The 27,374-nt window shown below is 40.6% G+C and overlaps 1 protein-coding gene across 1 annotated transcript in view; it reads left to right on the top strand.

The window, feature by feature from the left end:
- The window catches only part of brinp1 (bone morphogenetic protein/retinoic acid inducible neural-specific 1), a gene marked incomplete at both ends in the record, with an annotated part of 102,572 nt that overhangs the window by 51,560 nt on the left and 23,638 nt on the right, over positions 1–27,374 (top strand). Inside the window, one exon of the mRNA XM_083794478.1 lies at positions 18,529–18,634. Coding sequence (XP_083650604.1) covers positions 18,529–18,634 — 106 coding nt within the window. The remainder of the gene's footprint in view (positions 1–18,528; positions 18,635–27,374) is intronic.

The raw sequence follows: 27,374 nt of genomic DNA, 5'->3' as shown, positions 1-27,374 counted from the left end.
ATCATATGTTTTAGTCGAATATATATCATACGATTTTAGTCGACTAAATCTACAGTCAATATTGTCGACTAAAATGGATTTTGGCGGGCCTTGATGGTGTCGTAATGGCAGATTTTACACTTTGTTGCATGCTGAAAATAGCTGATTTACAAGCTCACAATGCGTCGCAGCGTGGAACCATACATAATATCACTGGTCTTTTAGCTCTACTGGATCTCTTGTCCACCAGTTCCTCCCTAACATTTTAGTTTTTATTCGTGGATGAAATTTAAAGTATATTTAGTCATAGCTTAGTTTTTATTTATTTATTTATTTCGTTTTCCGAAAAAGGTGGTCGACGAACATTTTTCGTCATTGTTTTTGTCGACGACATCAACACTGATCATTACAATGTTGCCGTCGCTCTAATAGTCTGAAGCAGGTGGCACTTCACATCAATGACACAACATTTCCATTTAAACTACAACTAATTATTATTATGCACGCACAATCTCAAAATATACTGAATAAAGTTATGTGTCCTAACTTTCTTAAAAAAACTTGATTGTTGATATTCTGTATTTATGTACAGTATCAGCTAAAATGCACACCTGCACCCTCACACCTGCACAAACCCTCACAAAGCAGTTGAGATAGATACTATCATGTACACCTGCACCACCCCCCGTCCACCCGTCCCCTTTCTCTCTCCAAGGAGAAGCTTTCTGACTTTTTGTTGCCTTGAGTGACAGGTGGATGAAGAAGTCCTGGCAGACAGGACTCTGGGTAGCTGGAAGTCAAGCATGACAAAATTAAGTGGAATTGACAATGGCTGCTGAGTCAGAGGGTAGGTGGGGGAGGGGGGGGACGAGTGGCTCCGCTCTGCATCAGATACACGTTCTCTGGAAGGCTGAGTGGACTGTCAGTCCACTAAGGAAAACTGATGAACCAGAAGCCTATGTTGAGGTGTGTGTTTGATTGAGTTGGGAGAAATAACTGGGAATGGGTTTGCGTGAGTGAGTGAGTGAGAGAGAGTGACTGACTGACTGACTGACTGACTGACTGACTGACTGACTGACTGACTGACTGACTGACTGACTGACTGACTGACTGAAATATGGGAAGAACAGCAGAACACGCAACTTTTGTTTTAATTCAATATTGCATATAGCATATTTCTGGCTTCCATGTCTGCTGAGGAAAACAACTTAATGAACAACAGTCACCCCTTCTTGAACCAAATAATATACTTAAAATCAAATCAAACTTTATTTGTATAGCACCTTCACACAGCCAAAGCTGACCAAAGTGCTGAACAGAGTAAAACAAGACAGTAGAGCATAGCAATAATAAAACGAAAAGAGACAATAAAATATAAAACGGAGCATAAATAGCACAGAGCAGGAGATCAATATACAGGTAAATCAGGTGCCTCATCATGAATAATTCAGTGTACATACAGTGTACAGTATAATTGTGTCAATAAGTATAGAAATTACTAACGGACTGTGACACACCAGACCAAGTGTGGAGCAACAAAACTCACACGTTCAGCTTAAAGATACACATAGGCCTATACTACACTAGATAGATTATAAATATACTTCTATGGAATAGATAATAATACTCATATAATATGATACTGCATAATATACAATATTAATGTACTCATAAATCATCTAAGGCTACACTTGCCTCTTCTTGTCTCTTGACTATAAATAGGTAAAGCAGCATAAATTACAGTTCTCCTCCAGTCAAGAAGTCAGTCGGAAGACACTGATCAGAACATGCAGTGGAAGCAGCTGAGTCTCTCACTCACACTCTCTCTCACACACACACACACACACACACACACACACACACACACACACACACACACACACACACACACACACACACACACACACAGAACCAGGCTTCCAATATTGATTCAATGTGGCTATGAGACCTGCTTTGGAGGGCAAAAGTGCGTTCAGGAGTGGAAAACACGCACACATCGATAGGACAGAAATATATTAGACATTTCCTGTCTGCAAGTAAGTAGATTGAAAGTAAGATTCACTTTGTTTTAGTGGATTATTATTTTCCAAGGTGAATGGAATTTTACCCTACGAGGCGTTGATATTATGACAGGAAACTGGTTTCACATTGTCAATTACCAGTAACTCCCAACACTTGTCCTTGAGGTCCCGTAACCCTCTATGCCATATAGTCCTTTGTGTTTTTTTATTCTCCTATGAAATTAATACAGATGTATCATTTATTAATGCTGCTGCTACAGTATTGCACCGTTTTTATATCTCATACGTATATAATGTGTTATAACACATTTTAATCATGTCTAAATCTACTTTATCATATTATTTAATCATACTCTTATGCAATTGAAAAATATATTGTGTTTTAAGGCTCTCATTTTGGTCAAATTATTCAAATGGACTCAATAAATGATTCATCAAGTCATCTTTTTTTCTATTATGGCTTAAATTACCACAACAATAACACTGAATACTGTATATTGTTTCAAGTTCAAATTTGTGTTGCCGAGCATATCTTCTGCCTAAGTGAATTTATTTGAATATTCCACAATCTCTCAACATTCTTGTTCTCGGCTGAATAGAAGAACTAGCATGCCAAGAAAATACGACCACAACCAGATTGATTTAGCGGTGGAATCACTGCACACAAAACATTCGCATTAGATTGAACGCCTTTGCCAGTGCACCTTGTGATTCCCAGTAAAAATACAATATTTTCTTCATCAGTGAGCAATTCGAATAATGCTCTTTGGCATTCTTTTTAATTACGTTTCCATTGCAGGCTTGCAGATGCCATTTTGTTTGAAAAGGTATATTTTGAAAAATATCGAGTGTACAGAGTTTTAATAAATCACATATCGATCCATAAGGGCAGTGAACATATGCCTCATGTAGATATTGTATGGCTGTAAATAAGAGTGTTTATAGGAACATGACTATCTGAAAGGATGCTCCGTCTGCGTGTCTGTGTACATGTGCATACGTGTGCACATTTCTCTGTGCCTGACCGTGTTGTCGGGGGTAAGCACATGCCTGTCTATCAGATTGACGTTAGAGACGTGTTAAAGGATAGCCTGAGAGCATCCAGTGCCGGGCTGCATTTATCAACGCTTTCATCCGTGCTGTGTCCCCTCCTGTCTCCCCCTAGCTTTAGCTCTGCTTAAGAGAGCTAAGCTACATGCAAACGTTAATCAAACCAAGACATATCCCTGCTGCCCCGGTGACGCCCTGAGCTGAATTTTAGCCTCGTTATTTCTCTTATAAGATCCCACACAGGGCTTTATCCATCTGAATTTGTCTGTTGTTGCTTCCCCCCCCCCCCCCCCCCCCCCCATTGTGCTTTGAATAATAAGCCATCGAGCCTCAGGGTGTTAGGATAAGAACATGCCATAATACCCAAACAAGCCTGTGTTTGTGTATTTTTGTCTGTACGTGTTCGTATGCATGTGCGTGCCCTACCGTCAATGGCATTATATATATTCTCAACCACTTTTTAAGTGGTGCAACCACTTCCTTATGCCGCGGGGTCGCCCACACAGAGTTGCACCACTTACTTCACACGGGTGTGATTTTTCATCTTGTGTCAGCTATCCACGTTTTATTAGAATATTATAAGCAACTCCTGCACTTATTTTATTAAATTAAATGTTAAATATTATATTTGCTTAAATCAGCTCTTCGTGACACTTAAATCCCCTATATCCTTCATGAAGGATAATGCTGTTCTCAACCCAAACCAGGAGTATAATGGCCTATCTCAAGAGTGTGACCTAGGCCAGGGGTTCTCAATGTTTTTGGCTGGGGACCCCCGGGAATGCTTTGGTTACATACTGTACGTAACAGAGCGGCTCTGTTATTACCTATACAGTAGTAACACGCACACACACACACACACACACACACACACACACACACACACACACACACACACACACACACACACACAGCTCACCTGCTAGATTACTGTACCTGACATATCTCATAATATGACTCGGCATCATATAAAATCATAGATTTTTAAAAGATGTAAAGTTAACCATCCCAAATTAATGCACTAATCTGTAGCTTCTCCATGACCCTCAATGTCTCCTGCTGAGTATGTGCCTTTTCAGAGACTGAATTAGAAACAGCTCTTGCAGCTTTCTCCTGATTCTTGCCAGAGTGAGTGAATGAGGGAGAAAAAAAAGCTTTTCACACCCAATACGCCCACACACTTGTCCTCATCACAGCCAGAAGAAGGCCCACTTTCAGGACACTGAGGGCGAGTAGAGCGTCCTCCAAGGCACATGCAGTGTGCTCAAACCAGGAGCTGATGTTTACTTCACAGCAGGAGTGTGCGCGTGTGTGTGTGTGTGTGTGTGTGTGCGCATCTCAGACTCAGCTGCTTCCACTGCATGTTCTGCATGTCCACTGCAAAGAACCTAATTTAGCCTTCTATTCTGAAACGGCATCATGGGGAAGTGTGTGTGTGTGTGTGTGTGTGTGTGTGTGTGTGTGTGTGTGTGTGTGTGTGTGTGTGTGTGTGTGTGTGTGTGTGTGTGTGTGTGTGTGTGTGTGTGTGTGTGTGTGTGTGTGTGTGTGTGTGTGTGTGTGTGTGTGTGTGTGTGTGTGTGTGTGTGTGTGTGTGCGCGCACATGCAACAGTATGTTTCCAGTATGACATCGCTAGTTAAATGGACTTGGTGTAACATAATTAAATGGACCTGGTGTAACATAATTAACACTCTCTTAAACATACACACACACACACACACACACACACACACACACACACACACACAGAGTATGGGGGATCCCAGCTGTACAGCTTTCTCTTTTTGACTACATCACAGTAATGTATTTTTAGTGTACAGAGAAAGCAGTGGAAAAACCATCAAATTATATTCTCTCATTAATCCGCACTGAGATGTATACATTAGTATATGTAATTAATTTCACTGCAAAAATCTTTATTCGTCTTTCAGTCAGCCCTGGCCTTTTGAACAGAATTGTACACATATATGGTGCTTGTTCAATTATTACCCCATCACTGCAGTAGCTTCAAGGACTCATGCAGTAATTTGGTCTGACCAATAATGTGTCTTAACGTATTATTATTCGTCCATGTGGTTTTCAAGTAGGAAAATATAATGGTGCCAAATATGTCTGTGCCGAAATATCACGTCGCTGTCGGGCCGGAACCTTGTAATCCAAAACTGTAACTTTTATGAATTATGTAATTAAATGAATCGTCAATGCATCAAAAGTAATCAACAAAACGATACTATAAATACTGGTCAATCATTGGCCAAATGGCAGAAATAGACAAATCTACAAGCTCACAACATGTTGCATGACGATGCGCTGTGAGCTTGTAGACCGGGTATTTTTCCTACTTTTGAGTGACACTGTAGTATGACGAAGTATAGCGCATTGATTCACGAAAAAAAGAAATATGGAGACACAAAGTTTCTGCCCGACAGAAACGGTAAGGAGAATCACCGGTCCCTCTCATGCTGCTGATAGAATGGAACAGCAGGAGAATGTGTGTCTGTGTGAGAGAGACGGAGGCATGGTGGCCACACACGAGTACTCCTGCTGAGGGGGTCATTTAAGAATGAAAATAAGATACCCAGTGGAGCATTATAATGGAGAAAGGAGAAAGAAAAGTTGTTCTCCCAGTGGATGTTATTGTGTCGCAAAGGTAGGATTTGATTATGCAAGGGGAAGGAGGAGGGTAAGAGCTGTGTGTGTGCGTGCGTGCATAGCATAACTGTACAGTTAAGTGTATGCATAATATGTATGACTAAGTGGTTCTTGACTGTAAAGTGTGTGTAAAGACACTGTGCGTCTGTGTGCGTGTGTCGCCGCGCACATTGCTTGTGCGAGCATGCATGTGTATGTATGTATGTATACGTGCTGCTATTGTTGAGTGTGCTTACCGCATCCATTCACAAGGTCACCTCCCCATAGTCACTGGGCTGATTTACAGCAGGACTCAGTATGCAGATTTCCCTGACGGTGCTGCAGCGTCGGCGGTGTCAGTGTGACAGTCACAGCTACTCTATCTCACCGCTTCACAAACAGTGGGTCGGGACCCATATGTTGGTCTTGGACAACTTTTTATGGGCCCCTTATTTTTTGTTTCCTACAATTTTGTTTTTAAGTATTATTTCAAAACTGTTTTAAAAAACAGTCAAAAAGCAAGCTCACAAGCAACATTCACCCCAAAAAAGCAAGCTCACAAGCTCACAACACGTCGCTTCGCGCCGCGTTGTGAGCTTTTAGATCGGCTATTTTCACTATAGGGTCCCAGGGAGACATCACATTTCTCTTTTGGGTCACGGGTTGAATCGTTTGGGAAGCACTGCACTATCTCATCCTAGATTTCAGTAGCAAAGTCATTTGTTAGGCCTGGTGTGAGAGTTGAGGAAATTCTACAGTATAAGGCAGTTCTGCATTTCCATTCAAGGTGAAGCCACATGCACGAACAAAGTTTATTGTGAAATCCAACCCCCCGATCAAGGCACATTCAAAAGAGACCGGTGAGAGCCTTCTTCTCCATCCCCTCCTTCTCCAGACCCCCAAACTAGTCTTTTATGCACTTAAAGGTATATTCAGTGATTTCACTCAAAAAACCTTAGGTTTCGTTTTTGGCTGTGGGACCCAGCCTTTCGTCCAATCAGGATAGAGAGTCAAAAACGAAACCTATGGTTTTTTGACCCCCAGGGGTTAACTGGGGACAGGGAGGAACTCCTTATATGGTCAGCACACTCTATAGTAGAGAGGATTATCACAACAAAACAAAAAAATAAGTGATATTTGAATTAAGTGAAATCACTGAATATACCTTTAAACCCTAGACTTAGTAAAAGTGAACCTGAGTTGCAACTCTACTTGGACGGTTGGACCGCTTTTGTATGTCTACACCAAAATGTCTTCTAAAGATATCCTGTTGCACATTCTGAGTTTGTAGATCTGCTAGTGTTGGCTAATGTTCCCCCCAGAATGTGGATGCCTGGGTTCAATTGGTTGAGCAGTATTCCACCATTCAACACCACACCCTAAAAGTAACAGCTTCCTTAACCTCTGCCTCTGCAGGCTATAGATCAAGACGACGTGTTTCCAATAGGTTACAATAGTATGGGCTTGGAGTGAAATAATGCCATAACATATTAATAATAGTATTTGGTATAATATTACAAAGTGCTTCTCAAACTGCAATGCACTGTGACCTTGTAGATATTTCCAAATAGCTACTGTACATGTATTACAGTAGCTATTCTCAAATGCAAAAAACTGTTTCTCAATTTGGTGGGGACCCCCTGGAATCCCCTCAAGGACACTTGGGGCTCCCCAGACCCAACTTCCCGCAGTTAGAAGGCATATGATATGACCCACATTTAAACTGAACTAACCAACTCTTGGGCAAAGTGCCTCTAATTAAAGTCATTTTCATCCACCACAAGCAGCAAAGCTGATTTTGCAAAGAAGCAGTGATTGAGTTGCTTACTTGACAGAGGCACTGACTATTGCATTTAGGGATATCCCAAAGCCAATTAATTTTTCCTTCCCATTTCAAAGGCATTACTAAGTTACATTATATCACATATTATTGTAAAATGGCATCCATGTGTGGAAAACTTTTACAGGGAAAGTTGTACTTTTGTAGCTAGCAAGCATGTATGTCATTGTAATTCCTCAAGCTTTCAAAGGATTGTCCCGTGACTGTGACTTCAGTTAGTCATATGGTTTATACTGTAGTAATACTATAACAATAGAGAAGAGGGCATAGTATACGTCCTCTGAGATATTCCCAGGCATGGGAGAGTTACTTGGGAACATGTCCCTTAATTTCCATGTAGCCAGAAATAGCAAGTTATTAAGAGAATGGCAGGTGATGGGCAGATTAGGACGGCTTAGCAGAGGCCGGTCCCTTGATGAAGACACTCCATCATCCTATAGCGTTCCTCCCTGTCCCCTTTGCCCTCCTAAGCCCAATTTGGTACTTAGGCATACGCCGGTGTCGCATGCCAGAAATAGCCGCTCTACAAGCTCTCGACACGCCGCCGTAGCTTCGCGTCGCAAACATGTGGATCGCCTTTTTCTGGCACGCGACACCGTCGTATGACGGAGCATAAAAGAAGCATCATTCTCTCCATCCCTCGAGTTCCTTCTCTCACAAGCCTCCTTATACTGTACGTAGATGGTTTCAACATTCTGTTGTTGCTAGGAGACGTGAAACCAACACCCTGACAAATGTTTGCACCACTAGAGAAATAAACAGAACATTGATTACACAAATCTGACACAGCCTCCCTGCCCAGTCTTTAGCTATTGATAGTAACGGTGTTGGAAAAGGTACCCAGAGTTTTCTTTTACTGAAGTAAGAGTAGCATTACCACAATGCAGAAATACTCTGTTACAAGTAGCCTGTACTTATAATATAATATAACGTATAATTTCGATGTACTTTTACTTTACTTGAGTGTCCATTTTTCAATACGTTATACTTCTATACCACTACATCTGAGAGTATGTATTGTAAGTATTGTACTCACTACAATTATTAGAACATCTTAGTTATAAACAAAAGTATCATAGTACCAGTTTATGATGTCAGTCAGGTATGATGTTGGTACAGTGGCGTCCGGCATCTCCATTTTTGACATAAACTTGTTACTTGTGTATTTATTTTGGGCAAGCGTAGGAGGACAAGAAATGACAGCCCTCTGGCAGGTTGTAAAACAGATGGTCGAAAGGTAGGCATTGAAATTATAGTCATTACTACATGCACATAAATCAGTCATCTAATAGCATTTTTTTTAAGAACACAAAAATGCAGTTAGTCAATGCACATTTGACATTATTAATTATAGCTGTGATCCTTCCCACTCTGTCTTACTTTTATGCCATGTGTCCACTGAAGACCTGTAAAAAAGGTGTGTTACTGTAGCTGTTTTGTTATGAATTTCCTATGAAATGTTTTACACCCAGCACTGACATGTTCTCAAGTTGGAATTGAAGCTGAAGTGCGGAACATATCAATGTCTCTATGGGTTTTCTGTAATAGTCTTACATTTCTTATTTTCTTACTTCAAATGTATGTATGAATGTATGTAATAATACGTATTATTGTATTGCTAACTGTTAATTTAAGTGATTTAACAGTTAGCAATGTCAGTGAATGTTTTCCATATTTTTATTTTATCTAACTCATCAACATAGCGTATATGAGACTGCAAAGTACATTTCATCTATACTTACATGTGTGGTCTGTCTTGACAGAAGAAAAATATAGCTCATATCTGTAAGCCATGAAATTCAACTCTATTGCGTGTTAAGTCCCAGAGCTGTACTGTTGCTTTGGTCAGCATAATTCATCACTGCGATGAACACGGGCATTGTAATTTTTCCCGGGGAACAACGTTATGAACCTCCACACTGTAATGCACATCTGGCTGGGATGGAGATTGAAAAATCATTCACCGTTGCCTCATAAAGATGTTACAAGAATTACAATACAACATGAAAGAATTACATTATTAGACAAAGCAAGAGAATGGCTCTGGGACTTGTTTTAACATGTTTTCTTGTTTTGTTTTGGCAAGATTGATCATACTTGTAAGCAGTGTTGTGCGAGTTGAGTTCACAACTTCACAAGCACTAGCTCAAAGTTCTGTTCACATAGATTAAAACTAGAAAGAGGCTCATCTCTGCAGAGCCCGTATCTTCTTCACTTTAGACGTGCCCTCGCTGAACAGACGGACAATTCTGTATATAGGCTGTGTCTTCTCGCGTGTTGAATCCAAGTTTCCATGTGGGTTATAGGGCTGTTTGTTGATGGTTCAGTGTGTCAGATGGAAATGCAGTGCAGATCCTGTGGCAAAGTTTGTGGGTCTCGACTTCTACTTCTGTTGTACTGTCCCTTTATCGCCGAGGGTAGTGGACGCAAATTCTAATAGATTGTAGAATCATAGCATGTTACTAAGGTAACGTAGCAGGGAGTCCTTGCTTCAGGAGAGGAGGTTACCCATGTCTTGTCACAGACGAATAGTAGAAGAGTTGGGTCACTGCCAACTGCAGGGGCTAGATCCAATGATACTGCAAGATACTGTAGTTTGCTACCTTTGAATACATTTTAGTGAGTTCAATGATGGGAGACGCGTGGGAGACTTGGTGTTAGTTGGATACAATATATTCCAATTTCCCGAGATTGAAGCAAAAATGTCTGTCAAAGAAGTCAAAACACAATGTTGGACATTAACAGCTTCCAATTTTCTGGCTTAGGTGGTTAATCGGATAAGAGCAATAAAACCAATAAAAAGGGAGATTGCCTTGTCTTGGAAGGTGGGTTAGAAATTGTTATTTTAAACCAACACAGGATTTGTGGGTTAATGGCCTGGTGTTTATAGGGAGAGAGACAAGGCCATCTAAGGATCCAAATCTCCTTCAATAGGCATATGTACAGCAAATCTCCTTCAATGGGCATATGTACAGTAATATGTTTGTGTTCTGTCTGTCTGTCTGTCTGTCTGTCTGTCTGTCTCTCCTAAAAGTGTGTCAATTTCAATATAACTTTACATTTTTGGGGGATTATACAATTGCCATAGCTAATGATACCCTCATCATTATTTCGGGTGCAGTACTTAGTTTAGACAGTTTTTTATTTAGACTAGTCATTGGTTAGACCAGACATTAGTCCTACAACTGCAACCTATCTCAAACCCTCACCCTAAACCTAACCTCCCACAGGGCAGCACACCTAAACCTAACCTTAACCCATGTCTAACCAATGACTAGTCTAAACTAAGTACTGTATGCATCCCCATTATTTCAAATATTAAGACATTTCATATCACAAGCTGTGAAACTGTACTTGGAGGGGGAAAAACAAAACAAACAGCCCCAGCATGTGTACTGGTATAGACATCACATGTGAGCTGCTCACACAATCCAAAGAAAACCCTCTGACATGTACACAAGTAACATATGTTTGTATTTCCTTCTCGGAGGAAAGCATTCAGCATCTTCATGTTACACTATGATAATATAGAACTGCCCACAAATACAAACCACAAGAGTAAAGAGGGAAAATATACCCAGAGCATCAAATGGATGCATGACTGCTGTGCTGAGAAACACATTAACTTTTAAATTGTTCTGAGCTTTTGGTCGAGCAATCATTTCTAGTGCAAACTTTAGAAATACATTTGCAAAGCAAAAAAAGCATCCCAGACTCTTGAAAAAGGACCAAAAAAATGTACTAATCTCGAAAAGAAGAAAAAAGCCTTTAACATATATATATTTTTCTATTCAAGCTTCAGTGACAGCATGTCTGAAAATGGTGCAGCACGTCACAGTCTTGGTATCAGTTTTCGAAAGACTAGGAGCTGTAGTAATTTTGATTATTAGAATAATTATTTAACCATACCCTAGCGTCCTTTCTCAGCATGTCATAATAGGTGAACAATCTGCGAAAATAGCAGATCTACAAGTTCATAACTCGAACTACAATTTTATGCATTTAGCAGACGCTCTTAATCCAGAGCGATTTACATTAAGCAAGAACAAAAACATGGCGATACATCATGAATCATATGTAAGCTACGAACATATATGATATATAATGAAACTATACATAATACTATAGTGCTATGTCTACATAAAATGCTATCTAAGTTGTGCCTTTGCATTCGCCTGTAAGGTCGTTGGGCTAGGGCGAGTGCTATAGCAAGTGCTATACGGTCCAAGATGGAGTCTGAAGAGGTGGGATTTTCAGACTACGGCTAAAACATAATTTTTGGAAAAACAAAAAACACATGATATGTCAGTCACCATGCTGCACCTGTGATGTTCCTTTTTACTGACATCAAGTTTAAAATAAGAATTTAATGCACAGAATATCAATACGAAGAAACTGAAAAACACGTTATTTCAATGGTAGTGGATGGTGAGAGAGGATTTTTGTCCAACCACGAAACAGCAACCAATGGGTGCAAAGAGGGGCACAACCAGGGGCGGGACTTGACAAAGGGTGAATTCTGGTCTGCAGCTTGTGTAGGCTTTGTCTACACCCGTTTGTGCATTGTAGACAAACGGAGCAGCATTGTCTGCCCGGGATCTAAACATAATCTGATGTATGAAATTGGTAGGCCTACAAGCAATCAAAAAACAATATAACATATTTACAATGTTTTAAGTTAGATGTTTAATCCAGCAATTTAGACATATGAGCGCATACAGTATGTGCAAGAGGATTTTGGGAGCGCTGTGCTGGAATATCTTCATGATATGGAGACGTTGGTGAAGTGAGTCATTTATGCGTTCTGTTCTTTCCGACAATTGCTTCTCGCTGGATATTGTTTGATAAAGAGACAATAAAATAGACACCTCACAGATTATTGACACCTTTGAATTATAACAATTCCTTCAGAATTGAACGACTATGGCCGAGTCAAACTGCCGGTGTCCTTACAACAATCAAATATCTATTTTTGCACTCAAGACCATGAAGTGCACATCTCCAAGTGCGCACTGCTCGTGCTCAGGGTTCAAATCAAAACCCAAACTTCATGATGATGTGATTGGTGTTAAAGGTTGGCTATACGGGAATCGGACACCGTAGCTATTTATTATTTATTCATGGTTCAGGTTTTCGTTCATAGTATCTTTACTTGTGACTAGAATGAAAAAAGATGCATAATTGTCATTTTCTTTCTTTTCTTCCGCAGTTTTGTCACACACGCACTGCTCATGAGTTAAATGAACAACACACAGTTGGGCTTGCAAGTTGTGTGTGTGTGTGTGTGTGGGGGGGGGGGGGGGGGGGGGGTATTCGAGAAAGTTTAAGGTGTTATTTAGTCTGTTTCAGCTGTGAGATTTATCAAATGAATTACCAAATTTACACTAGGAATAGCTGATAGATAGATTTATCAAATGAATGACCAAATTACACTAGGATTAGCTGTTCAGGTTCAGGTTCAGGTTCAGGTTTATTTGTCATTTGTATAGATACAGAGTATACATACAATGAAATTTATTTTGCTCAGAGCACTCTCCGTCTTACATACACAGGACATAAACAAACATCTATAGTGCAAGAAAAGACAAAAAACAGGAAAAGAAAAGTGCAAGTGAAGTGAAGTGCAATACAGTTCAAGGTCAGCTGTTCAGCAGCCTGACTGCCTGGGGGTAAAAACTGTTACTGAGACGGGTGGTACGAGATTTGATGCTCTGGTAGCGTTTTTTGGAGGGGAGTAGTTTGAACAGGGTATTTGCGGGGTGGCTGGTGTCTTCCATGATGTTATGGGCTTTTTTCATACAGCGAGTGGTGTAGATGTTATGGAGACTGGGTAATTCTGTAGTGCCGATGATTTTAGCTGCTGTTTTAATGGTCCTCTGCAACCTGTTGCAGTCCTGAGCGGTCGTGTTACCGTACCACACTGTGATACAGCCAGTTAAGACACTTTCAATTATACAGCGATAAAAGTTCACTAGTCCTTTTGTACTTAAGCCAAAAATGTTAAGGCGCCTCAGAAAGTACAGTCGCTGCTGCGCCTTCTTGAGGATGTACTCGTTGTTGAGTGACCATGTGAATGTGTCTGTGTATGCCCAGGAATTTAAAGTTATCAACTATGTCGACAGATGACCCTTTGATGGAAATGGGGGTGTGGATGCCTTTGGACTTCCTAAAGTCTACAATGATTTATTTGGTCTTATTGGTGTTAAGTGAGAGGTTGTTGTTATCGCACCATAGAGTTAGATCCTCTATCTCCCTCCTATAGGCCCTCTCATCACCGTCGGTTATTAGTCCGATCACTGTGGTATCATCCGCAAATTTAATTATGATGTTATTCTCGTATCTGGCGACACAATCAAACGTAAACAAGCTGTACAGCAGAGGACTGAGGCAGCAGCCTTGGGGCGCACCGGTTCTGGTGAGAATTGTGGATGAGCTTCTCTCTCCTATGCGAACACACTGGGGCCTACCCGTCAGAAAATCAAATAGCCAGTTACAGATGGAGCTGCCCACACCAAGGCCACTGAGTTTCAACACTAATTTAGATGGTACAAGTATTGCTTGATAAATCCCACGTGGACCATGGCATAATTTAAGGTGGTCTGTACACTCCATTGATAAATGAGGGCCAAATGAGGGCCAAGACATTTATTCTTAATCTTTTTAATGCACATTGAAGAACATTCAGTACATGAACGTGAACATGATCTCATGTATAATGAAGGCGAGTGTAACATTTGGTTTAACAGGGCTTTTGTCATTTCGTAGCTTTGTATACTGCAGTACTTGGATTGTAGCTTTGTAGATTTCGCTACAAACTCTGTGTGTAGCTTTGGATCTTCATGCCACTGGCTTCCATTGAAAATGAATGGTAGCTTTTAGCTTTGTATCTGCCAGCCAGTGTGTACAAATGGTTCCATTTGTACACTCCTGTTACAGAGCCGCAAGGGTCAACTTGATCTCTAAACTATCAATCACTTTAGCCCCTGGGGTACCCAGCATGTCCCCAGGCATCTGAAGCCCCCTCTTCACTGAAGCAAGGACTCCCTACTACATTGCCTTGGTAGCCTGCTAGTACAATAGAACTACATCCACTCCACTGTCGCCAGAAAGCCCACCCTCAGCGAATACAAGACTGTACCCCTTGGGGGGGTCCCAGGCTGCACATTGAAAACCCAGTGCTATAATGTAGGTCAGTGGTTGGTTCTCAAATATTTTCATATTAAGGACCTGATCTGATCTGATCTCATCTCATCTGACCTATTTGGCCACTCCTGGACAAGAGAACAATTTTATTATGTTTTTCTAAATTATTAAAAAAAATAACCAAATAGATTGACTATTTTTTAATAGCCTAGATTATATAAGATTATATTAAATATATAGGCTATTATTTCTGGGGACCTCATGGAACCCCTCAAGGACCCCTGGGGGTCCCCGGACCTCATGTTGAGAACCAGTTCTGTATGACGACACAGAGAGTTTGTACAAAGAAGGCATAGATACTTTTCATCATGACAGGTGACAAGCAGCCTATGTGTTACAGTACCACCGTTAAGACTGTGGGTGACGATATTGGATGAGCCCATTGGATTCAAGCATTGTGTTCTGCTTAATAATCCAAATCCCCCCCTAAATCCCCCTTGGCCCATTTCAGTCCTTATATTGCTCCTTGTATTTTTATTACGTTCCACTGCATTTTCATAATCCACCACACAACGAGAGAGAGAGAGAGAGAGATGCTGCTTTTTTATGGGAGGTCATTCAGATTACAAGGGTCAGCTATAAAGCCTTATGGATGAGTGTGTCTCTTTGTCACTATGGATAATAATTCTTAGACAAGAATTTCAACGTGATAAAACTGCCATGTGCAATATGATACTATATATGTACGACAGACAGACAGACGGACACAAACTAATAAATGTCTAAAAAGCTGAATGTATGCATTGTCATTAGTGTGCATGAATTGTTTAGAAGCTTTAAAACAAACTGACGTGATAGGCGAGGCCTGAACTGTAATCAATCTGCACATGCACTTTATGCAAGGCTGCGAACGCGAAGAGCCTTTCAAAGACCTTGTTTTGGCAGCGCTCAACACTGCAGATACAGGTTGGGAAGGCCGGCATCGATGTCTGGCATCTGTCACAAATGGAACGTTCAGACACAGAACAAGTGGCATAAAAGTCCTCACATTTAAAAAAAAAAAAAGGAAAAAAGTTAAGATGACAAAGTGTTGCACATATTTGCATCATGCTGTCGTAAGTGATTATATCATTCTTGTGTGGCTTTTATCATTTTATGATATTACATCATGGTATGTTTCTTAAGATTAATTCGTTACATGATTTGCTCAACAAGCTGAGTAAGTAGAGAGACGTCGTCTGGGGGTCAGATTGGTCGCCGGTTCGAACCTCGGTCGTCCAGTCTATGTGTCAAAGTGTCCTTGAGCAAGAATACCAAAGCACAGGCGATCAGATCTCAGATCGTTGAAAACGATACAAAAATCTAAAATGTTAAATATGAAAGTTTACACCCTTGCCATCCAAGTGGTCAACTCCTACAGGTAACTGCTCCCTGGGTGCTGTATTAATAAGCATAATAAGCATAAGCTTCTACTAATATTTAGGAGAGGTAAAATTCCTGTGTACTTGGAGAACGCCCCAGCAACTCAAGGGGACACCATTTTATTATTATACTGAACACAAACGTTTCATGACTATAGTTTGTTCCTGTCCATTCCCCATTGAATTTTATCCCGGCGGCCTGATGCCAAGGGTAAGATATGCATCTGTCTAATTTCCTGCTTGTCAGCACACCATCTGGCATGGCATCAACATTAAAGACAGGCAAATGGTGTCACATTGTCAATCTCTCTCTCTCTCACACACACACACACACACACACACACACACACACACACGGACAGATACTGCTCTAGCAGGCTCACAGCCTCCTATAAGGTTTCTGGCGGTGAGCATCTTGGAGACAGATTGACAGATCTTGTTTGTCCATCACTTGTATATTTTTGTCAGACTGTGATTGGGCTGGAGCTCCTGATGTGATCATGGATGTTCTCCATCCCTCCAAAGCCTTATTTTCAGAAGACTGAGAATCGGACCCTAAGATTTTATATTTTTTGTAGAGATGACAGAAAGCAGCATATTAGTAATAATGTCAAAGAAGGACTTCTCACTTCTGTACACATTACAGTAGTTTGAGTATAGTCTGAATTAAAAAACAGATATATTACTGTCTGTCAACTCTTCACTCGTCATCATTATGCCTCTAAAATAAATGTATGTCTGGAATATTTAGCTAATTGGTTTACTATTTGAAGTTTAGGTAGGGTTCTTTTATGCTGCACTGCTAGGCTTATAGGTAGACAGAATGGAAAGCTTCCACGACAACTGTTTGTTTTCCTCCAAGAGAGGCTGCTCCATCATTATTACAGAGCTAGTAATGGCAAATACTGTGTACATAATAAAAAGATTTATTCTGTGCAAGCATCCATCCACATCCATTTTTCAGAAGACTTAAAAGCCTGATTTATGCTTCAGTGACAATCTGTCGACATGACACATGGCAACAACATACTACATATTTTCAACTGGAAAATATGTTGATGATACAAAGGCACTTTGTCCCTGGGGCATCATGATAATACCTGTCTAAGACACCCTCAAGTAAAATGTGCTTAAGGTTCTTGCCAATATTCTCCTTTCGCTCTGTTAATCTCCTTTGCTGAGTAGCATCTAATCTGGCTTCTTGGAATCATGTGGAAGTACTGTTGAGCACTGCCAGGTAGCTCTTAGTGAGCAAAGGCATCAAAAACAGGGTTCATGTCTTGTCTTTTTCAAAAGAGCACACTCTTATTAAAGTGTGAGAGGTGGTAAACTTAAGAGCAGCTTCTCCACATTTTAATTGTCCAATTATCTCTTCTGACTGGAGTATGCCATGGGAAAATGGGGACCACTGCAGCAACTTTATAGCATGCCCTTATTGTTTATGATAGGGACCAACAGCTCTTTGAAGAACAGTGCCTATTAATGTTTCACTTATTTTAAAAGAAAATAAAGCTTTTAAAGGTCCCTTAAATGAACCCAAGCTCCAGAAGTGAGACACTATTGTTGGTTAAATATAAGAGGAGACTTGGTAAGTCCAATATAGAAAGGCTGTGTGAATCATTGACTCAGTTTCACCTCTCATTTGGAATAGAGCGTAGTCCTAACGCCCAGAAGTGAGTTCGTAATGGGATTTCTTTTCAATATATTTTTCACTCATCAATATCCCAACCATGAATGGTGAAGGCATTATGTGCTTTTTAAAACTAATTATATGAATTGCCTTTGTGGTTCAAAAAAAGCGTGTTGATTCGGGATAATTACCTTGTTGAAGCAAACATGTTAATATCATAAGCCTTTGTTTGCCAGTTTGCCACAGAGCTTATTATTTTCTAAATTCCAAATCCAAAACTCAATGCAAAAACATCTATAGGGAAATCTGTGGTGGGACCTCATGGTGTGAGTAACTTCCAGGTTGGCCTACAGAAAGCTGTCATCCCCGTAGTGCTCTGTTGCTGTGAATATTGGACTTTGTTCTTTTGCAAGAATCTGATAGTTTAACACATGACTCTTGGGCTCTCTATGGTGCTAAACGTTTGTGCTAACTTTTGTGTGCATAGTGCATATGAAAGTCTTGAGTCGATCAGACAGGCAGACAGCCTAATAACTGTCCAATTATGCATATCATGTATAATTCACCATCTTATTATGAACTAATGTTTCTCGTGCTTGATTAGTGGAGTGATTCCCGTGGAATGTTGTTGATATGAAGAAAACAACATGTTTAGCTTTCCTTTATACTTCCCAATATAGCCACAATAACCACAGTGGCATACAGGAAGGCAGAAACTGATGCACACATAATCCCTTATCATGCACATTGCACACGCACACACACACATTCTCTTCAACTGCTTTATCTCATTTGCGTGGTAATTCTTTTGCAGGTGACAGAAACACGGACGGGGCCGCTGGGATGCAGTAGCTATGACAATCTGGACTCTGTTAGTTCCATCCTCCTGCAGAGCCCCGAGAGCAAGCTTCATCTGCAAGGTAAACAAACGCAGCACACCGACAGCCCTGCACCACAGGGCCATCTATATCTAACGAGGGTTAGGCAGGAGGTCAGCATCAGGGTCAATACTTTATTTTAGCCCCAGTCCAATCCTAAAATGAAAAGAACATTCTGTTCATACATCAAGGAATCCTGTTAAGGGGAGTTTGGGGTATGGTTTTCACCATCCCGTGAATTGAATATCAATTTGTTTTTTTGAATTAAGTGTGATGGTTGGGATGAAATTTGCTTCCGATTCTCCTCTGGGGCTTTGGGTAAGATTCGCAGCCTGCCACGTCTGCTCTTATTTCAGCACTACATGGTCTCTACAGTAACTCTCGACGAGTCCTGTCTTTGAATAAAGTAGAATAGCGTGCACTAGCTGTGCAAACTCTTCAAAGTGCTTGTGATGAGCAGAAGCTATATAGCAGTTATCATGTAGGTTTTTGAGTGGTGCAACCACACCAAGGAACAGCAATGTCCCTATGGGACTATGTCCCAATGAGTACCAGTAGGGGCAAAGGTGGCGCTGTTGTGCCAAAAACAGAGAGAGAGAGAGAGATAGTGTTGCACTGTTGCCTGCTAATTAGAGAGAGAGAGGGGCAGGGGGAGAGGGGAGTTGCACCACTCAGTTCACACAGGTGTGATTTTACTGTATGCATAATGTATATGTTCAAATGGAGGAGACTATTAATACAGAATGTATGCTACATATGTAATGCAGTGCCTCCACAATTGTAAATTGGGGGGTTAGTCCATTGTAAATCCAATGGACTAACCCCCCCCCCCAACCCCATGAAGCATTTTTGTCATGTGTCATGACTCATTATATAAAACTAAGCCAATGTTAATATTTATGTATTCGTTTGTTTTAAAAACACTAAAACAGTGATGGTTAGTGTGAATTATTGCGTTTTCGGAGAAAGAATGATGAAAGCCGGTGAAACAGTGGTCAAGTGAGTGTAGTGATAATTTATTTTATTTATTGGAGTTTACCGACGATATTAAAAAAAACTCTTTAAGCAGCTCAGACTATTTTCAACTCTGTCTTCCCAGCTCTCCCCAAAGGCATCATTATTGCTCTTCTGGATTCAGAGAATTACGTGGTCTGTCAAAGACATACTTTCAAGTTCCCCCCTGCCACTTAGTAAAAGGAGTCTATAGGTTTTATAAAGGCTTTATTGTCATGCATCCGGTGTATTTAACTCAGTTACTTTGAAGTCTAATGTGTTGCTATCAAATTGATATAATCAGGCCCAAGAAGAATCATTTATCTTTTGGCTTGATACAAACTCTTGAGTGAATGGAAATGGTTTTCAGATCAGCTTTTGACTTGAAAGGTGTTTCCTTTCATATTATGCCAATTAAAGTGTAGCTTTATATAGTGTTCTGCTGTTGACAATCCATTCTCTTTAAAGCGGCCATAATGTTTGCTTTCAATTAGGGGTGTTTGTCACCAGACTGATGCGTTTGACAATCATGGCACTATTCAAAGAGATGGCACTTCACACCGGCATCCTTAGAGTGCTTTTAGGGCTATGCCTCTCCAATACACTCATAATGATACTCTCCCTTGATTCACAGTACAACATCATCCTCTCATGAAAACCACATGCATATTAACTTAAGATATTATCCCTTTCACCTCAAGGCAACTAGTTGAGCTTGACATCCAGTGTCTATAAGATAGCTGTGGGCCAAACCTTTTCAATCACTTTGAGTGTTTTTACTGTGTATTGGATGGGTGGGATGTGCTGTAGCATTTCAGATCAATTCACTTATTTTCGTTTAACCATATGCAGTTCAATCTATCTCCAGGGAATTATTTGTAGTGACGCAAGTATGCCAGATGGTGTGTTTTTGTTCTTATTTAATACCAGGGTTATATTTTGACAAATAGGTACCCATTAATATCAAGTAGCACAGTACAAGAAGTCATGCACGTGACATGGTGGTTGACAAACTGATGAGTTTGTTACTACACTCTGCAGTCGGCATCAAACCACAACAGCTGACCCCTGCGATTTCAATACGATATTCAATCACAAACCCTCAACAGTCAGGAAAGACTGAATGCTTGCTTGTGTGGGTGTGCGAGCGCACACATGTGTGTCTCTATACTTCTGTATATTGTCCCTGTCCGGCAGGGACTAGCCCCTCCTATGTGTGAATCAGACTTGATTGGCTAATCACCACAGAGATATGCAAATAAGGGCTATATGCTTGTGCTGAGTTATTGCTGATGTGTGTTTGCATGAGCGTTTTTTATCTTTTTATTTATGTTTTATTCATTTGCAGATTGCGTGTTTCGGTGTTTGTATTCATATACTGTACATGTATAAAAACCCAGGAGCACTAGAGCCAGTGGGCTTTTCTGTTCATTGGGTCTCACTACATTCTGACATTCAAATTCATGAGCAGGCTGGATCACTCACTGAATGGACTCATTGGACAGATGACAGACCCAGGCCGTAGTTCTGTATGGTACACTGCTACCATCAGAGGACACTGGCATGAGTGCCTCGTCTAGAGTAGTAACCTGTGGGGCTGGGTAAATGTACTGTATTTGTATTTATTTTTATTCTCATATATGTGATGTACTGTCTTACCTGCCTGGCCACGAGCCGGTAATAAAGTTTATATAGTTAGTTAGTTTGTCATTAGTTTGTCATTAGTTTGTCATTAATGACAAATTGATATGCAATAGTTTCACTCACAAGGTGATCACCCCAATTGTCCCTTAATCGTGTGCCAATGAACGTCATCAGTATCTACAAGTGAATTAAGAAAGGTCACATTGAGGGAATTGTGGTTGCCATTAGTAAGATTGAATTGCAATCACTCTCTCTTGTGAGTTGAAGTAATACAGAACAGAAGAAAGACAAAAACAAAGAGCAACATTTGCATGATTATAAGTAAATGCACACGGGATGTAGACTCTTGGCCATGGGGATACTCGTTCTAATGTGTTTCCTTTATCCAGGGCCACTTAGGAGAATAGATTTTTGTAGTATAGTATCAAATTAGAGCATATTGTGGTAATTAGCAGTCAATTGGCAACTTGGTTCATTCATTTGGGACAGTCTTTTCTTCTCTCTTCTTGTGGTGGTTCATGAAAAGCAGCCTGGACAATGGGCACGGTTGTCTCTGGGGGGGTAAAAGAAGACGGTTGTCCTTCAGCCACACAAAGAGACCACATTGATCTTTATAATGTTCTCGGAGACAATGCCTGAAATAACAATAGCAACAACAGCTGTAGCATTTAGTCATGATTCTCCTGCGACAACATACTATTAAACCACAAACCTGGTGTATTTTGGGCTTGCTATATTGTGAGTAAAACTATAAAAAAATGTTCTGACAGCATTCTCCTAAAACAGAAAATAAAAATCAGGAAAATGTCAAACATGAAGAAAATGGCCAATCTAAAAGCTCAGAACATAATGGCATCACAAATTCACAATGCATTGTGAGATTGTCACTGTACAGTAGGTTATTGATCCATCCCTTTTTGCTATTCATCATTAATTTTGACAAAGACTATACAGCATATAGGGCTTTTAATGTACTTTTAAAACTATTACCTGAGGAGAGAGGAGTTGAGTGGGCCTATGGCCAGTCTATTGTTCACAAGCAGCTCTCATCACATTTAATGAACACCCACCATGTGTCTCATTTTCAAATGCCCATTGACCTTTTACCAGACAATTAGCAAGAGTGCAAAAGTGCTGGCATTTAAACGATGGGGAGGAGACAAAGTGGAAGATCATGGATCACTGACAGCATTATCCATGAGTACAGTATGCACATGACACTTTCCTTTATTTGAAATATGACTATCTTGGGATCAGTGGCCATTGGATGCACTTGTGTTTTTATTAAGAGTGAACATAATGTGAAGACTGTAGGCAAAAGTTGGCTGCTCTGATGTTGCTGTTGTTGATTTGAAGATATGAAAGCAATGAAAGACAGCTCAAACCTGTCAATGTGCAGCAAGTTTAAATGTGTGGTCTACTCTAAACAGCACCCACATAAAGCACTGGTGTGCAAACGGTCAGCCATAATAATCATATAGCTTATCGTCTGTCCGTCCGTGCCAATTCAAAACCTCAACACAAATGGATGGTCATGTGCAGTATACTGCACGTCTGAGCACAGTACAGTTTGTTATTATTTGTCCGTGTCAAGCTAAAGCTCCAAATGTAAAATCCCCCCGAGCTGTCACTGTGGGTTGCAGTTGAGATAAAGCACACTACCCCGCGGGCCAGCCACGCCAAACCACCAGCTTTCAGTTGAAGCTCACAGCGGACGGGACCCCTGAGATTTCAAAGGTCAGCTTAGAGTGACGGGGGCCATCATTGCCACTATAAAGCAGGGGTCAGGGTTGGGGCTGGGCCTGTCATCACGTTGCAATGTTATGCTAGCTCTGGTGAATGTCCTGCAAAACACTGTCCTGGCCACAGAGGGGGGGGGGGCTGACCATGAGTTAGGGTCCAGAGATAGATCATTGTTCAGACACAGCATGTCGCTGAGAAGGGGTTGGAATGGGGAAGATGGACTGTGCCAAGTGCACTCAGATCTCTGTACTCGCATTTCCTATCCACCACTATCTTTTTTCCCTCTATCGCAGTTCTTTCTTTCTGAAGTCTTTCTCCTGGAAACTCTCCTCTCACCACTACCTTTATCCATCTTTCACTCACCCCATTAGTCTTCGCGGCCTATTTCTCTGTGCTTCTTTCTTGCTCTTCATTCTCTCACTCTCATTTCTTTATCTACCCTCCACTGAGCCGTACCATAGGTTGCTGCAGGATGCAGTCAACTGTACCATAACGTTACAGAGAATTGGCCACCTCGCAGCAGAATTGGACAGATAGATACTGTACTAGCTTCCCTCCTGAGAAATTTCAGGAGGGCATGTAACATTTGCAGGTCATACATCATGATCTAACTTCCATGGTAGAGGTAAACCCTACATATTTTATTGACGGGGTCCCAGCTAGTAGTCTATACTTGATCCCCTCATTTTTCCCTCTACACCAATCGCAAGCGCAACAAATGTTTGTCTGTTTTCTCTTGATGTTTATTATAACATGCCCAGAATAGGGATGCAAGGGTATCATGTTATTATTAGGGCTGAATTAATTTGATTATTATTTATTTATTTATTTATTTACGCAATTAATCCATGCTTGGATGACCCACCCATACATCCCATAATCCCATCCACTCTGCACTATCTAGCCCTATCTGGATGGCATAACCAACATGTGTTGGTTATTGCCATAAAAAGCTGCACAATTTACACAGGCTCAAATCACATAGCACGACAACGGTGTGAGAGACAGAGATACACCATCCTACCACACTGGATTTGTTATATAGAATAATAATATGCATACATAGTTACGTGTGTGTGTGTGTGTGTGTGTGTGTGTGTGTGTGTGTGTGTGTGTGTGTGTATATATATACTGTATATCCACCTTCTGACACTTATCTCACCATTCCCACAACAATATACAGGAAAAACATGCCATATTTCTTTTAGTTTGAATGGTGATTAATCATGATTCATATATTTTTAAGCTGTGATTAACCTGATTAAATCTTTTAATCGTTTGACAGCCCTAGTTATTATTATTAACAATAGCTGGCCCGAGATGGTTAACACAATCAGTCCCGGGATTCCTTCAAAATAGGAGCTCTAGGGTGCCGGGAAAACATGCCCCCCCCCCCCCCCCCCTAGGACGTGTGGACGGAACCTGGTGGATGGACGGAACCTGTTAACAACAGCTGGCCATGCCAACCAAAAATAAGCAATGCATGTTTGTTGTCACTGAGTGAGTTTTGGAGAGAAGGCCACCGCAATGTTTTGAAACACCAAGTTTCTAAAACCTTAATCTAGTGCAGACAAATTTAATTGCTCATGAATTAAATAAGGAAATGGATTTGTTTGTATTAGTATGCAGCACCACACAGGCTAGTTCAAGGATGCAGTAATAGCGAGCCCACTCCATTTCTTTCTTTTAATTAAACTTTTATTTGCACTTATTTCCTCCTTATTCGCCTTTGAGTGACAATGCTCTAGGTACCTTCAGTAAATGCAAACCTTCCAATAGTGTTTCTATATGACATCCATGCAGTCCAACCCTTCATATTTGTGATCATGCGATTATAATTTTTGGTTGACTGGATGCAGCATTCATAAGTCTTCTCCCACATAATGTGTAAGCCAATTACAGGCAAACAGTGTGGAATATCAAAAAGCTGTTTGCGGCTGATTGTTACATGACTCCCGGGATCATGTGGACCTACAGTACGCAATTTGGTGAAGATTGGTAAATGAAGGAATAAATGAACGATTGAGTGCACAAATGAATAGTTCTGCAACAAACAATAACATTTGCAGTGGTGGAAAGTGACTAAAAAATTCACTTAAGTACACTTTTGAGGTACTTTTACTTTTCAATACTTTTACTTCTACTTCCCCACATTTCAGAGGAAAATATTGTACTTTTTCTCCACTACAATTATTTGAAAACTTTAGTTACTAGTTACTTGTAGATTTTAATTATTATTACAAAACATACATTAGGCACTTCAGCCCTATATACATTTCTGCTGCTCCTGCTGCCGATTCTGCCGATTCTTATGCAGTTGAAAACTGGTAAAATGGGACATTCTGCATAATGAGTACTTTCTACTTTTGGTACCAATACAGTACCTTTTGTACTTTTACTCAAGTACATTTTGAATTCTGGACTTTAACTTAATAATAATAGTTCTACATTGCAGTATTCATACTTTTACTTAAGTAAGACAATTGAGTATATTTTCCACCACTGAACATATTTTGTGACATTAATTGTGCTGGCCACATTGTACAACCAGCGTCCCGAGGGGCTACATGTGGTCGAGGAGCAATGGTGCTCCTCGACCACATGTAGCCCCTCGGGACCCCTGGCGCTCATGTAGCCCCTCAGTGACCCCTGACGCTCATGTAGCCCCTCAGTGACCCCTGACACACAGTTCAGGGGTCTGGCATGAGAATAGTCACACCAACTTGACACAGAGAATACTCGCACAAAAAAACCCAAATTGCACACATAATGAGTCACTACTACCGCAGTGTTAGAGCTGTGTTTAACACTTCAAATGACAATAACTCAGTGACCATTGCTCTGATCCGTGCAATTAGGACTAGATGTGAAGGCTGTATAGTGGCCTGAAAATCTAGGTTCCAAAATGTTCACTAATAAAGGTTGCACACACAATCATGAAGTCAATTAACTGCCAGATCTGCAGTGCATACTTGACCTGAAAGTCAAGATGTTAGTGAAACAAAATTGAGATGAAACTTGTGACTAGCTCTTTGTTCTGCCTGTATGGAACAATCCACAGTCTAATAATGGCATGACTTCCCTGTGCAATTGAAAAGGCTTTCAGACAATACAGCAGCAAAATGAATGATTGCCATCGTGGCTAAGTGGCTTGATTCCCCTACACACTATAATCTCACAGTAGAAGCTGAATACAGATGTACTGTAAGGTCTGGGGCACAACTATTAAAAAGGATAAGGGGCCAGCCCCCCACCCCCAACACATAAAAGATGGGATGTTGTGATTCAGACTCTCCTTCGAATGACAGTGGAAAGTAAAGCTACCATTGTATACATAATATCTAGGGTAGTTTGACATAGTCAGTGAAATATTAATAGCTTCTTCTTTATTTGAAAATATTCATTCAGTGTTACTGTAGTGCGGCAGAGTTACAAAGTGTGGTGGTGGTTGGTGTTGAAGCAGCTGTGCTGTCACTGTATGTCGTATATGATGTTTCACACGACATGGATCGGCTACGTTTGTGGGGACAGAGATACAGACAATACCTCTTCTATATGGCTGGCCTTTTTCGAGCCACATCATACAGTATATTGAACCCTTTTTTGGTCTATGGCTGAGCATCAATGAAGTAAATAAATTGTTTGCATTGCTGGGTATTGCCAAGACAGAACTTAGCTACGATTCACAATAGTGAGATGGCAGGCTGCAACATTCATATTTCCAATTATTTGCATATATTGTAAAGCTATAGATAAAAAGAAACCTTTTAGACCGTGTTTAGTTTGACAGTTTTGTTTTTATCATCTGAGCTATCATGGCATAAATGTGCACTACAAACAAGGATATTCTCTATGCTGCTATAGGCATATAAATGTAATATTAGGAATTATAACTATTACTATTTAGCATGCAGTTCTTAGGTATAGTGGAAGGAAGTTCCTAGCTCTGCACACCATCCTAAAATCTGCCATGGTTTGCTAAGTTTCTTTAGTTGACACATAAGCTAGCTGTGAATGTTGGCAACTAATCAGCCGTCTGTGCATGCGTATGCTAAAAGTTTCAAGTTACCACATTGCTCAACTGTAATTTACATATAGACCACCATAATAGGTCACTCTTTGTCACAAATACTGTTCTTACGGTTACATCACCAACTCAGATATTCAGGGAAGTACAGTATGGAGACGTTCTCCCTCTCTCGCAGAACAATGCAGAAAAGTTGTCTATTGTAAAAAAATTATGCACGAAAAGCAGTCTGTACAGTAGGCCTATAGTCGGAGAGAGTCGTGCTTCCAAGATGAGTTATCCATAACAAGGTTTTGAGTGGAGGGGATCTTTAACAGTTGTTAAGCATCAGGGACGAACTGTGGGGATACGATAGGTATACCTGTAGGCCTATGC

Source organism: Protomyctophum parallelum (assembly GCF_964188405.1).
Source record: "Protomyctophum parallelum genome assembly, chromosome: 21".
Taxonomy (NCBI): Eukaryota; Metazoa; Chordata; class Actinopteri; order Myctophiformes; family Myctophidae; genus Protomyctophum; species Protomyctophum parallelum.
Note: the sequence above shows the minus strand (reverse complement) of the source record. Positions and strands in the feature narration are given on the sequence as shown.